Here is a 14,819-nt window from a genome sequence, read left to right as displayed (position 1 = left end):
TAATCATTATTATACTCTCAAACACCCTCCAATCAAGTAACCTCGGTTACCATTACTAAAGGATCAATCATTAAGATAAAAAAGAGAAATATTAGTATTAATATAGTTCGATAGGAATTCTAATGAAAACTCTTCCATCATTTGAAAAATCAAATGAAAGAAAAAATTGATGGCAGGCAAGATTCAAATGACTTCTATCATAATTAAACTACTTTATTTTATGAATAGGATGAAATGACTTCCATCATCAGCAAACTACTTGGTAACATTTTAGACTCTCATGCATCGCTGTCCTTTCCTACATGTGTAAAGGCATACCCTTTGGTAAATGGTATTAATTAATACAAACTATAATTAATCTGTGGGGTGGATGGGAGTCAGTATCATCCTTTCCCCCCATACTGCTAAGGTTCTTAATTCGCTTCTTATAAAACGCTTACTAAACCTATTATATTTTCACAAGCAAATTGAAGAGCTCTGCTCCTTAAAAATAAAAATGAATGACTCTTCTCTACCAGCTCCTCTTGCCAAGAGGTACGATAAGGCTTCATTTTAAGTAAGCAATGTTACAATGCAAGCACATGCATGTGTTAACAATCAAATGTGATAATATCTGTGTGCAGGCTAGAAGGCAAGGTAGCTTTGATCACAGGAGCAGCTAGTGGCATCGGCGAAACCACTGCAAGACTCTTTGTTCAACATGGTGCAAAAGTTGTAATTGCCGACATCCAAGATGAGCTAGGTCACTCTGTGTGCAATGAAATCGGCTCCGATTATGTCCACTGTGATGTTACTAGCGAGATTGATGTCCAAAATGCCGTAGAGACTACAATCTCAAAGCATGGTAAGCTAGATATAATGTTTAGTAATGCTGGCATAGCTGACGCCAAGCTCGATATAAGCATCTTAGCATTTGAGCACGAAGATTACAAGAAAGTTTTCGACGTGAATATGTATGGTGCATTCTTGTCAGCCAAGCACGCTGCAAAAGTAATGATCCCGGCAAAGAAGGGCAGTATTATATTCACTTCAAGCTTTGCTTCGGTGTGTTATGGGGCTATGCTCCCATACGCATATGCTGTGTCAAAACATGCTCTGGTTGGACTTACTAAGAACTTGTGTGTAGAATTAGGGCAATATGGAATTAGAGTTAATTGCATTTCACCATTTGGTGTAGCAACTCCATTATTAAGGAAAGGATTGGGAGGGATCGACCAGAAGACGGTGGAGGAGTTTATTTGTACATCAGCGAACTTGAAGGAGGCAGTGCTGAAAGCAAGTGATGTGGCAGAGGCAGCACTGTATTTGGGTGGTGGTGATTCCAAGTATGTTAGTGGACTAAATTTGGTTATCGACGGTGGCTATAGCACCACCAATGTGGCCATAAGAGAGCAAATGAAAGAATATTTCGGTTAATAAAGGTGTGTTCGTTAAGAGGGATTAAGAAGGGATAGACGAAAGTGAAGAATTGAGTATTTAATATCGCAAGAAAGATGGAGATTGAAAAGATATTGGAAATATCAGTTTCAATCCTTTATTTATTGTAATTTTTAATTAGCTTTTTTAATCCGGATGGATTGAATTTCATCCTTTCTCTTATTAGCTAAATAATCGAAGGAATGACAAGTCGTGTTATTTCGTCTCCCATCCTTCCACTTCGTTCTATCTATTCTTTTTTCTATTCATGCTTCCTGATAAACACAGCCTAAATGTGTAATGCTTAGAGATTAACTAAAAGCATAGATACAAAACTCTAACTAGCCAAAAACTTAAGTTAGGTGGTGGTTTTTCCAACCTCTTTTTTTTTTCTTTATTAAAATAATGTTGTTTCATGAAATAGTAAAAAAGTCAATTCAACCTAAAAGTTTAAATTGTTAGGTGAAGTCTTAAACTATCATTTATGTTATTTTCTATTATACTCTCTCAAGTAAAAGCCCTCTGAGTTTGAAACTTGCATAGACTCACACTGCTTTATACTTATTTTTTTATGAAATAAATGAGGATGATGAGATTTGAACTCATAACCGCTTGGTTATTAAGGCTCTGACACCATGTTAAAGAATTAATTCAACCTAAAAAATTAAGCTGTTGATTTTTTTATGAAATAAATGAGGATGATGAGATTTGAACTCATAACCGCTTGGTTATTAAGGTTTTGATACCATGTCAATAAATTAATTCAACCTAAAAAGTTAAGTTGTTGGGATAGGTTTTAAGATATGATTTATATTATTTTTTTAATAACACAAACAACATAAATTCTATTTTTTTTTTTCTAAATAAAACTATATTGTTAGATCAACATATTCAATTTGACATGACATAAAACTAAGCAAAAACTAGATTCTAATTAATATATCATTAAATTAACCTATCAAATCAAGTTAAATTTATAACCCCTAGTTAAAGTCGATGTCCTAGCAAAACAAACAAAGTAAGAATTAGCCATATAACACTCTACATGCAATATATTCATAAACCTTGTTCGTCCTGACGCTAGTTGTATTTTGTCAGTGAGTTAAGTTGTTCTGCTATGTATTTTTATACAAAATAAGACTTAGTTTGTGTTTTCAGGCAATGTATCTTGTACTTTGATTAAATCCATGGGCTGTGGAAGACTCATCAAATGCTAGTTGGCTGTGTTTAACAATTAGCCATGAATGGCATAACATTTTATGGTTAAGCACTTCATCATAGGCAAACCGATGTAGAGATTAATGTTGTTATACATCAGAGGATCAAGCCAGTCCAAGGAAGTATTCACCATGTTTGGAAAATATTAGTGAAATCAGGATATCTTTAACTAGAAAATTAATATGATGAATGTGCGCATTCACTATGTTTTGCCAAGGGAGACCGTGAGTCCGACCGTATTTGTCTGCAAATTTTGATACACAACTCGAGTGAGCGAGTTGGGCGTTTTTGTAATCGCCTTCTCGAAGGACTTTCTTAATTGCTGCACAGATTTTGCCAGGGGATGCAGTTGGGCAGCTTTCCCGGCCCCTATGTTTGCTTGTAATTATTTTCCTTCTATATCTCCAACCTTCAACTAACAAAATTCTTGATGTGACATACGTACTGTCTCTCTCTAAAAAAAAAAAAAAGCTTATTTCAACGGAAGAAACTGTTGCTGAAAGGCCAAACACGTACGGTTGCTATTTGATATATGCAGCAGATTTGCAAAGAACGAACGATTGCCATTTAAAAGTAGCAAAAAAATTGCAATCTCACTCGTTGTTGCATATTCTTCTTCTTCCGCAATTTACACACGGTTGCAAACCTAGTGCTGCCCGTGCGTTATGTACATGACAGATCATGGGGTTTTGTTTTGTTATTGCAATTTTAATGCAAATTCATCATTGCAATTTTCGGCTGTAATTTGTTTTGTTATTTTATATTTTCATTAAACTTTATGTTTCTCAAAGTCCTTCTATATTTACTTACTGTAGGGTTTGGTTACTACCATAAAGTAGAAGAGTTGAAGACAAATAATACAAGATAAAAAAAAATTAGAAAATAAAATTGTATTTGATAGTGATGTACAAAATAAAATGATAATCTTTATATTATGTTTGATTATAAAAAACAATACATAATAAAATATGAAAAAAAATATATTTTATTCATAATATATATTGTTTTCAAACTTATAAATTTTTTAAAAAAATTAATCATTATTTTACTAGCAGTTTTTTTTAAAGTTCATCTTTCAATATTTGATTTGTTAAGAATTGAGTTTCGTTATTTATTTATTTTTTTCTTCTACAGGGTAATCCACGTCTCATGACACTACCAAAATAATGTCAAATACAAACGGAAATGCCGATAAAAAAACACTCATCAATAAATTACAGTGACATTTATCCATGGAATATTTTCTAGATATTTACATCGGTGTATACCGAAAGAATTATAGTTGAAAATAAAGAAATGAAAAAAAAAATATCATTATTACATAAGAAATTATAGAGGAAATACGTTCATCGCTAATAATTATTGGTGAATCCATCAATAATATTTAAGTTATAACCTGACAGACAACCCTTTATCTCCCCCTCTCCCATTTCTTCTTTTTCTTCCTTTTTATTCTGCAAAAAATTGCAAACAACACCCTTATATTTTGTCACAAATCAAGCTCTTATTTTTAAAAAATAAGGCCACCCCAACATTCAATCTATTAGCATCCATGTTCGAGTTAAATTTTTTTTTTAAGATTTGTCACATATAGTAAGCAAAATTATTTTTTTTTTATTGTAACCCGTTTTTAAATGTTAATTTTTTGGCATTTCGATGCGGTATATATAGTTTGTTTGTGTGTTTACTTGTTTTATAGATTTTTTCCCGTAGAAATTTGTTGTATGAATATATGATTTGTACATGTTAAGGTTTGTTTGAGATTTTAAAAAATTATATTTGTTTCTCATTTAATGAAATTGAGTTTGATTTTGTAACTTAGGTATTTTATAATAAATATTTTTCTAATAGAATCAGTGTTTAAATACCGACGGAGTATTCCATCAATATTATGTAAAATTCTGGTTATGTGACCCAAATCACGAGTTTTTCAGGTTAACCCGAGTTTACTCAGTCTTTTTTGTTGTTTTTTAAATAAAAAAATTTTATTTCATCCTTAAACATTGAGTTGGTTAAGAATTGAGCTTTGTAAAAAAAAAATTATTTGACTTATATAAGATAATACTAGTCTCATAACCTAAGTCACGGGTTCAAAAGATTATCCCGGGTTGACTTTGATTTGTTTTTTAGGCCCTTTTCTAAATTAATTTATTTTTCAATTTCATTTTTCAATATTGAGTAGATTTGAAATTGAGGTTTTATTATTTTTTTCAATTATCTTTATATGAGATTATCACGATTTCATAACTCAGGTTTTGGATTTAGTGGGTTAATCTAGGTCGTCTCGAGTTTTTTTTTTTAAGATATTTTTTTTTAGATAGTTGGTAGTTGAGTTTTATCATTTTTTTTAATTTTTTTTCTATGTGGTTATCATGTATTGATGAATCGTGGTGCGAGTTCAGAAGGTTTGCCAAAGTTGACTCGAGCTAATTTTTCTTGCCCTTTGTTAGAAATCCAACTTTTTATTTTTCATTTTCATCCTTTAGCATTGAGTTGATTGAGAATATATAGAGCTTTATAATTCCTTTCGATTAGATTTTTAGAAGGTTATCTCGTTCTTATGAACCGTGTCACGGGTTTGGTCAGTTTACCCGAGACAACTCGAGTCACTTTCTTCATTCTTTTTTTAGACTGATTTTTTTTCAACCTCATCCTCTAATATTGATTTGTTTGGGAATTGGGATTCATATTATTATTATTATTAATTTTCTTTCCATGGAGTTATTATGGTTTGTTAACTCATGTCATGGATTTTGCAAGTAACTAGGGTTGGCCCAAGTAAACTTAGTCTATCATTATCTTAATATTAAAAAATAAAGGATGTTGTTTAGTATATTGCTATCTCAGTATTTAAAAAGAGATGGTCCAGAATACTTAATATTTTGAATTCGTGAAATTCAATATTTGGATGACTCGCTTGAGACATGTGGGAGAAGCCTACACGTGAATATTTGATTAGTATGACTCTTTTTTATATATATAATCATCGAGAGTATATTAAGAAGGCCATAAAGCCAATAGTCAAAGAGAAATACAAGGGATATGAGAAAATAAAAAACTGATTTACTACAGCAAACAACAAAAAGACTGCCTAAGATTTCTTATTACACCACAATTTGATGCCATCAGAAGATCTTAAGAGGTCATTTCCTGTATAAGTGAAGTTTGAATCTTGAGTATGCAACCAAATAGCAACCCGATGAAGGATGGTGGAGAAACAATCAAACAAGTTTATAGTTCCCTCCTCAAAAACAATTTTGTTCCTCAGCAACCAAATACCCCAATAGTACTACTTGAAATTAGTCTCCAAGCTGATCTTTGGAATTTGCCATGTACCGTTTCGGGCCACTGCAGAAGCAGCGAGTCAAGTGTTCTCGGTAAACAACATTGGATACCCCACCAATCCAAAACTTTCATCCAAACACTCCTAGAAAAGTTACAATGTATAAAAAGATGCTCTGAGGTTTCCAAATCTGAGCTGCAAAAGACACATGAAGCTTGTGTGGCAGAAAAAACAATCCGTTGATGAAGAAAAGCTCTTGTATTAACTTTGTCCTGTACTGCCAACCAGAGAAACACCTGAACTTTCAGAGGGGCCCCTTTAATCCAAACATTTGCTTCGAAAACTCTATCATTCGCAGAGGAGGTATTATCAATTAGGGTGCAACAGGATTTAACTGAGAAGCTTCCATCAGAATTGCATGGCCATATAAGTTTGTCATCTTTTCCTTGCCGAATTTTCATTGGCTCCAACATTGAGAGCAAATGATGATATTGTTGCTCTTCATAAGATAAGAGGTTCCTACGCCAAATCAAATTCCATCGCCATTGATCATTCACCCATTGACCCATCTCATTAACCAAACCATTCCGAAAAGTAGAATTTTGGTAAAGCCTAGGGAAAATGCTACGTAAAGCATTTGATCCTATCCACACGTCAGACCAAAAGAGAATGGAGTATCCATCACCAATCATGAATTTAATGTTTTCACGCAATACTAAGCCGATGACACTGTTTGGATCCAAGATTGACAAAACATCTTTCCAAAATGGGGAAATATGACCATGCAATTTTGGGATTCCGTTCTAGAAAGTTGGGGAGTAAAAATGAGTTGTTACCTGTTTCCATAAGGCATTGTCTAGTAAGCTTAGCCTCCATATCCATTTGAAAAGCATGGATATATTTTTAGACATTAAAGAACCCAACCTGAGGCATCCTTCTTTTCTAGCTTTCACAACAATACGCCACTGTACCTTGCAGATTTTCTTTTGCTTCGCCACTCCAGACCACAAGAATCTTTGTTGAATAGATGTTAGTATATTACAGACACCTTTCGGCATAAGAAAAGAAGACATATAATAAACTGGCAATGAACTCAAGACACTTTTGATTAGGCAAATACGCCCTGCCATACTAAGCATACGACCTCTCCACATGCTCAACTTTCTTCTGAAATTCTCAATAATAGGCTTCCATGTAGACAATCTTTTAGGATTGGATCCCAAAGGCATGCCTAGATAAGAGTAAGGCAAGGAATCAAATCTGCAAAAGACTGAATATGCCATACTAGCACAAGTATCTTCCTCAACATTTATGTCAATTAAAGAGCTTTTATGAAAGTTAATGTGCAATCCTGAACAAATAGCGAACCAGAACAGGATCCTTTTAACTGTTTTGACCATATGAAGATTAGCAGGCATGAAGATCAAAGTGTCGTCTGCATATTGTAGGTGACTGAGGCAAAAGCTGTCTCCAAAAGGGATACCTTTGAAAAGATCATTTGAAGCTGCTCTTTGAAACAAAACAGATAATCCCTCTACTGCAATTAGAAAAAGGAATGGAGAAAGGGGGTCACCTTGGCGAATCCCACGGCCCATCAAGAATTCCTTAGAAGGAGATCCATTAATCAGCACTGATAATTTTGCAGTGGAGATGCAAGTGTTGATCCAATTAATCCATTTTTCACCAAAACCCATATGCCTCATAACCTGCTCTAAATAATCCCACTGCACACTATCGAAAGCTTTATGAAAATCCACCTTAAAGATAAGGCTCGGCACTCTGTATCTTTTTAAGGAATGAACTGCTTCATTGGCAACCAAAAACCCATCAATTATTTGCCTCTCTGTCAAGAAAGCTGTTTGATTCTCACTGATAAGGTCATGCATAACCGCTTTCAGACGGCTGATTAGTATGACTTAAATCTGCCAAAGTGAATTTGTTTCAAATCACAGACTTATGAAACCAATTCTTTAATGTCATTTTTGAGATCTCGATTTATCGTGTTGAGACCCTCATCAATGACAAAGTTCACTCTGCTAACATACATAGAGTCATCACTTCCCAAGTATATTGCTGCCTCTGCTAATACATCTTCCTCCTCAAGGATGACCTCTTTTGATTTTGCTTCTGTAGAGACCATTTCTAATGTTGTATTCCTATTGATTCCTTCAAATATTATTTCCTCCATTGACGCCATTTTCTTCACATTTATAAAGGGTCATCTTGGACATATGTAAACTTTAATATAGGCGAAAAGTTTCACAGTTCTGAACAATTAATTGGAGATTTGACACCAGTGGATTATGTATAAAACATAGTGAAACAGGAAAATAAAGCTAGCCTGAGAATAACTGCATGTGTTCATGAAATACCAATAATATTATATAAAAAAATCATAATTTGTTATTTGACTATTAAATCTTATTTAAATTCTACTAAAGATTCTACAATCCTCGTTGACTTAGCCAAACTCTAAAAACCCCTCAAATTAGGTCTCAAAGATATTGTCTGAGTTAATTTTGTTATTTTACTTTTTTATTTTTGAATTTTAATTTAATTGTTAATTTTATATTGTGTTTTCCTTCTTATATATATAAGATTTTAATTATCCTACCTTGTAAAGATTGAATTATATCCTATTTAAAGAGTTTTCAATCTTTTTGAGAGATAGTTGTTTAAAAATAAACTACTTAAGAATTAAAGTTTTTATATGAAAATCTTTTTCAACATTAATTATGTATTTATTTACCTATGTTGTCTTCTTGTGTTTTGTCTTTCGTATGCATCACCTTGACACTGCTGACAAAAAAAATTTGGCCATGACAGAGCAAGTGATTGTTTTCTATTGATATATACAGCCTGTACCCATTCAGAGTTCCAAGCCTCCACGTGAGAGTGCCAGCTTAATTTGTCGCATAAGGTGAGGAATATTTTTTTCGGCATGGTTTTGGGCATTTTGAGCTCACTTGCTATTTTGTCAATGAAGTGATTATTTATCACATGCAATTTGGCTTGACATAGAATTTATTGCACCTCCACGAGTTGGTTACTCAGACATTTGTGTGATATGCCATTTTTTCGAAGTTGCGAGCCTCAATTGAACTTTCCCCTCCTCTGAGCTGGACAAGTGGCAGCACCACTTTATCTTTACATCTCCTCTGGAGAATTTGGATGTTGTTTTAATATCTTTACTTTTGGATATTCTTGATGCTATGTGATTTTGTTCAATAGATAGATTTTTTTGTGTCGGTCGCTTCGCTACGATTAGTTTTGGTTACTAAGTGAAGATTAAAAGTTCTTTTCTGAGTTTTTTTTTTAGAAGAATACGATTTAATGGCGATGTTGACAGTTTGTTTAGCGAAGATAAAGAAGAGAAATAGTTCTATTAGTGATGAAAATCGTGATTGTGTTTTAGAAAATCCAAACTATTCTAATGATTTCAAATCTCCTGGAAATGTTCACGCTTGTTTCTCGATGGAGACTAATTTAGTCTCAATATTTCCTTGAGTCCAGTTTAATTTTCAAGGGACTAGGTGCTTTGTGACTTCCTTTCTCATAACAAAGAATCTTCTTGACGTTGGCCCTGGTTACAAATGGAATTTGGATTTGAAATGATAAGATACAATTTGACAAGCTGTTGTAGTACCGTTCATGCTTGAGTGGATACTTTATATAAATACTAAATAGCCTCTGAGCTTTTTTTTTTTTTTTTGGTACCATAAATGCTTGATGACAGCACAGTTACAGTTTGCAGCCCCTTGCTTGCAAGCTTAGCTTTAGATTCTTATTTCATATTTTCCTTTTGGATGCGCAGCTGATTCATTGCTCATTACCTTGATTCATACCAGAAGTATTCATTCAGTTCCGAATCACGGAGAGCCTTCAAAGAAACAACTAATTAATGGCCTTTTGTTTCCGACTGGATTAAAGAGATAATACCTCACACCCCAGAAAGCTACGAATTACAACGTCTTTGTGGTCAGACTCACGACCTCTCCTGTAAAGGGAGAGATGCAACCTAGAACAATAATGGTCTACTGGCAGATGATATTATTCTTATGCAAAATGTAAATTTGTGTTTGGTTTGGATCGTAAATAGCCTAACTAAACCAGGTCCTTCAAGTTACCAGCAAGATTTGTATTGGTCGCGCTGATACCCCCATCAACCACAAGGTTCAACCCACTCACATATTTGGAGTCATCGCTCGCCAAGTACAATGCTGCCTCTGCTACATCTTCCTCCTCAAGCATGACCCCCTTTAAGTGTGCTGTTGCAGAAGCTATTTCCAATGCCGCATTCCTACTAATTCCTCCAAATGCATTCCTCATTAGAGGGGTGGGTACGGCGGCAGGAGAAATGCAGTTGACTCTAATCCCAAACTGCCCTAACTCGGCACACAAGTTCTTTGTCAGTCCTACGATGGCGTGCTTCGATGCTGTGTAGGCATGTGGAACATTGCCAACAATTACTGAAACCACACTTGAAGTGTAGATAACGCTGCCTTTCTTCTCAGGAATCATTACTCTTGAAGCATGCTTAGCTCCAAGGAATGCTCCATATACATTTGTATCGAAGACCCTCTTAAAATTATCATAATCAATAGCTGATGCTTGCGGATCCCCTTTTCCAAGAATTCCTGCATTGCTGAAAAATATGTCAAGCTTCCCGTACTTTGAAACAGCTGTATTAACTGCCTTTTCAACATCAGATTCTCTTGTAACGTCGCAATGGACATAGGAAAGGGATTCATCGGAGCCAATTTCTTCACATACAGAATGGCCAAGGTCATCTTGGATGTCTGCAATTACAACCTTGGCGCCATGCCGAACAAATAGCCTAGTACTGGATTCACCAATCCCACTAGCTCCGCCTGTAATCAGGGCTACCTTTCCTTCTAACCTGCATGTAATCAAAGCAGTTGTTGATATTGTTTTCCATCAAGTCCGTTGCACGGTAATTAACTACAATATGGCTTTATTGGAGAGTCGTTCTTACCTCTTGGAAACAGGAGCAAGCAAGGAAGAGCCTTTCATCCTTCACCTTTGGTACGTGCACAAAAAGGATAAAAGCTTGCACGATTTTATATTGAAGTCATGCAGCTTGTCTAGGAAAAGCTTTAAACCTGGTCCACAACTTTTTGTGGATCAAGGTGGGTGGTGTTTTATCAGCCTGGTTTTAGGGATCTCGAGCTCAAATTAATGGGATCATTATATTATACTAAACACTGAAACTACTAGAGTTGCTACAGGTACTTCACTATTTCCAGTGCTTCATCTTTTCTTTTTCTTTTTTTCATTTTCAAACTTTTTTTATTGCAATCAATCCTTCTTTTCTTTTCATTTTTCATTTTCAAAACTTTTTTTTTATTGCAATCAATCCTTCTATAACCTAATTTGATAGAATTAGGCTTGAAATTATAGGGAAAAAATTTATATTAAAATATATTGGACTTAAATGAAAATTATATATACTATATGCTAAAAGAACTTGGGTTTTCCCCATGTGCTTCATTGTTCAAGGTGCTTCACTGTTTATATATGAACAGTGAAGCTTTTTTTTTTTCAAACTTTTTTAATTGAATTTAATTTTTTTATAATCTAATTTGATATAATTAGGCTTGAAATTATTGAAAAAAATACCAAATTAAAAGATACACGACTTAAATATAAAACATATTTTTGTGATTTTTGTGTGTATGTTTTTTTTTTCTTTCAAAACTTTTTCTTATCTTTTTGTGTGTATCTCTTTATGTCAGTAGCATTGTTTAAGCATATTTTTGTACTTAATCTTGAATAGACATATTTAATGAAGATTATTAACTTTGCGAACGAGTTCTACTAAGCGTTGACATTTGAATTTTAGATGAGAATGAATGAAATAAATAAATTCCACAGTCCGAGCTGTGGCACATGGTCCTGCTCCTGCAGTCTGCTATAGAATAGGGAAGAAAACGCGTACTCCGAGAAGTAAACTACAAGCATATGTTGGTCAAAATAGTTCATCTAATGAGCTCTTTTAATTGCCAATTTATTACTGATCGATTATTAAAGGAGCTCAAGAATCGAGACTTAAAAGTTAATTAATCCATAAATCAGGATTGAAGATTTGTGTTATAAAATCTGAAGGGGTCTAAATTTTAAAAGGGAAAAGAACTTAATTAACATTTTGAATTTCTTATTAGCAAAAGAAAAGGAAAAGGGAGTTTTTTTTTTAATTTCTTATTAGTAAAAGAAAAACATATATATATATATATATATATATATATATATATATATATATAAAACATCGTTCTGTGCCCTATTTATTTGCTGGAAAGTAGTTTTCTTTTGGAAAGTGAATTCCGGGAAAGTGAATTATTTTCTGATGTTTGGTAATGTAATGAAAAATAAGTTGGAAAATATTTTCCAGTGTTTGGTTATGTTATGGAAAATGAGCTGGAAAATAACTTATTAATGTTTTATTTTTTTCAAGTTTATTAAAATAATGAGGAACAAATCTTACAAATTAAAAAGCTGAATGAGAATGAAATTGAAAAAAAATATAATTTCATAAATTATCTCAAATAAAATAAATAATAAATCAAAATAATAGAGATCAAATCTAAAAAATAAAAAATTGAAAGATGAAGAAATTATAATAATAATAATAAATATTTCATAAATTATTTCAAATAAAATAAGTAACAATCAAAAGAATGAGGATCAAATTTGATAGATAAAAAATTTCAATTAAAAAATAATAAGTGAAAATCAAATAACAATTATAAAAATGAGGACTAAAATTAACATAAAAATTAAATTCTAAGGGATAAAATTGAAAAATAAATATTTAAAACAAAATATATATAACAATTAAAAGTTTGAGGACCAAATTTGATATAATCAGCAAATAATATGACATTTCTAATTTTTTCATAATTTTCAGAAAGTATTTTCCGCTCAAAATAAACGGAAACACTTTCCTGGAAACCAAGCCAAATTTTCCTTTGACTGAAAAATATTTTTCGTTGACCAACTTTTCTAATAACAAACAAACATAGGAAAGTTTTGAAAATAGTTTTCTGAAAATCATTTTTCAGGAAAAAAACATAGCCTTAGTCTTTCACCAAAACAATTCAATGGGCCTGAGTCATTGGGTCATTTGGTAACCCACTTACTTTTCTTATTTATTTTTTAAATGAAAAACTAAAACAACATAATTTTCAATTACATTTAACTTTATATAGTTTTAGTTTGGTACGAATTACACTTTTTTTCCCTCCAAATTATGCTTTTCCTCCTAGGCCAACATAGAATTTCAGATTAGGTGAATGTTCATCTTACCCTCATATATATTATAATTGAAAACTTTTAAATGACAAAACAAACAACACAAATCCCTCCCTCCCTCTTTTCTTTTTAAATCAAACACGATTATTTCACTTAAACACCAAAAGATCAAGCACGTTTTCTTGAAATATGTTATTAACGAGTTTTATTTTTTTGTAACGAAGTTGATAGAAAATAAATTGTATGAATCTCTCTTTGCTTTCATCGAAGAGACCATGAATAGGCATGTTGCAATTTTTAAGTTGAATTGAGGTAATTGTTAATAACTTGATTATTGTTAGTGTGTTTGATTTGCATGTGTGAAACATTGTTAATTACTTAACTGAACTGAAAAAATTCAAAATTTTTTCCACTCCAAAAGTTAATCCTAATGGATGAAAAAACTCCAAAAGTTAAAATTTTTTACAAACAGAATATCATAATCCCAATGTTTCTGGTAATGAAAAAGTAATCAGTAAAACATCATTCAAATCCCTAAAAACACCCTCAAATCAAGAAACCAACAGATCATGTTATTGTTCACCAAAAATATAATTGTAATATATTTTCTTAAACATGTTCAATTGAATTTTTTTTTATCTTTGTTTAAGCTTTATATAACATAACCAGCTACTATGTTTGGAAACCCTAAAGAAAACCCATATTTTAGCTTATGAATTATTATCCAAACATCCCTATTTGAGTTTATTTTTTTTAGTAAACACATATGTTTTATCCTTGCAGGTTAGAAAATGTCAATTGTTATGGCATATTATTATTCTTTTACAAGCAAGTATATGACATAGATGAACATGGCTGGGATGATAAAGGGAATATAACTTTTTATGATGTCTTGACATTATAGGTGTTAAGTATGCTTGAACAAAAAGGGAAAGAATAAATTCATTTACATGTTGATATCGATGCTAATGCTACTCCAATCATAATGAGAATATTGCCCCAACATTATTCAAGCAAGCATAATGATATTATGTCTACTAAATATTTTGTTGTAAATGATGATGATAAAAGCAATAAAATAACATTACTTGACGATGATGATGATGATGAGATGGGAGGTTTTGGTGCGGGTGGTTTTGGTGTCAGTGATTCTAATATGGGTGATTTTGGTATGGGTAATGGTATGGATGATATTGTTGGTGATTCTAATGTAGTTGTTACTATGAGTGATAATATGGGTATTGTAGGAGGTGATATGGGAGCTAATGTACGAGATGATGTGGGAGCTAATATGAGCGATGATGATAACGATGATGATGATGTGGGAAATAATATTAGTGCTGATGTGGAATCTAATATGGATGGTGAAAAGGATATTGATAATAATTATATTTCTTCAGATGAGGAAGGATTGGAATTTATTAATGTAGATGAAAATGACTGGATTGGTAGCTTACAAGCTGATATGGAAGCTAGTATAGATGATGCATCTAGTTTTGAGAATGATTTGAGTAATAATAGTGATGAAGATGACATCGATATTGAAAAAGGTGAAGACTCTAAAAGTAGTGATGAGGGTGATGAGGGTAATGATGATGTAATGCGATCTAGACTATACCGAATGATCCATTAG

General features: G+C 32.7%; 3 protein-coding genes across 3 annotated transcripts; 2 read left to right on the top strand and 1 right to left on the bottom strand.

Moving 5' to 3' along the window:
* Window positions 1–382: 382 nt before the first annotated feature.
* Window positions 383–1,645, top strand: LOC7466009 (short chain aldehyde dehydrogenase 1). The gene is made up of 2 exons (XM_002309368.4): window positions 383–534; window positions 624–1,645. The coding sequence occupies exons 1-2, from the start codon at window positions 497–499 to the stop codon at window positions 1,414–1,416; spliced, it is 831 nt and encodes a 276-aa protein (XP_002309404.1). The 5' UTR covers window positions 383–496; the 3' UTR covers window positions 1,417–1,645.
* Window positions 1,646–9,806: 8,161 nt separating this feature from the next.
* On the bottom strand, window positions 9,807–11,102 carry LOC7492229 (short chain aldehyde dehydrogenase 1). Its single transcript, XM_002308412.4, has 2 exons — window positions 10,914–11,102; window positions 9,807–10,817 (listed from the first exon to the last, which is right to left on the bottom strand). The coding sequence occupies exons 1-2, from the start codon at window positions 10,949–10,951 to the stop codon at window positions 10,022–10,024; spliced, it is 834 nt and encodes a 277-aa protein (XP_002308448.4). The 5' UTR covers window positions 10,952–11,102; the 3' UTR covers window positions 9,807–10,021.
* Window positions 11,103–14,297: 3,195 nt separating this feature from the next.
* Window positions 14,298–14,819, top strand: LOC127905451 (uncharacterized). The gene has a single exon (XM_052453758.1). The coding sequence runs from the start codon at window positions 14,298–14,300 to the stop codon at window positions 14,817–14,819; it is 522 nt and encodes a 173-aa protein (XP_052309718.1).

The sequence above is a fragment of the Populus trichocarpa genome, chromosome 6 (genome assembly GCF_000002775.5).
Source record: "Populus trichocarpa isolate Nisqually-1 chromosome 6, P.trichocarpa_v4.1, whole genome shotgun sequence".
Taxonomy (NCBI): domain Eukaryota; kingdom Viridiplantae; phylum Streptophyta; class Magnoliopsida; order Malpighiales; family Salicaceae; genus Populus; species Populus trichocarpa.
The sequence above is the reverse complement of the archived record's forward strand: the minus strand, read 5'-3'. Positions and strand labels throughout refer to the sequence as shown.

Coding starts and splice junctions, on each gene's coding strand:
- LOC7466009 (XM_002309368.4), top strand. CDS start 497: ATGAATGACTCTTCTCTACCAGCTCCTCTTGCCAAGAG. Junction 535..623: donor CCAGCTCCTCTTGCCAAGAG/GTACGATAAGGC, acceptor ATCTGTGTGCAG/GCTAGAAGGCAAGGTAGCTT.
- LOC7492229 (XM_002308412.4), bottom strand. CDS start 10,951: ATGAAAGGCTCTTCCTTGCTTGCTCCTGTTTCCAAGAG. Junction 10,818..10,913: donor CTTGCTCCTGTTTCCAAGAG/GTAAGAACGACT, acceptor GATTACATGCAG/GTTAGAAGGAAAGGTAGCCC.
- LOC127905451 (XM_052453758.1), top strand. CDS start 14,298: ATGGGAGGTTTTGGTGCGGGTGGTTTTGGTGTCAGTGATTCTAATATG.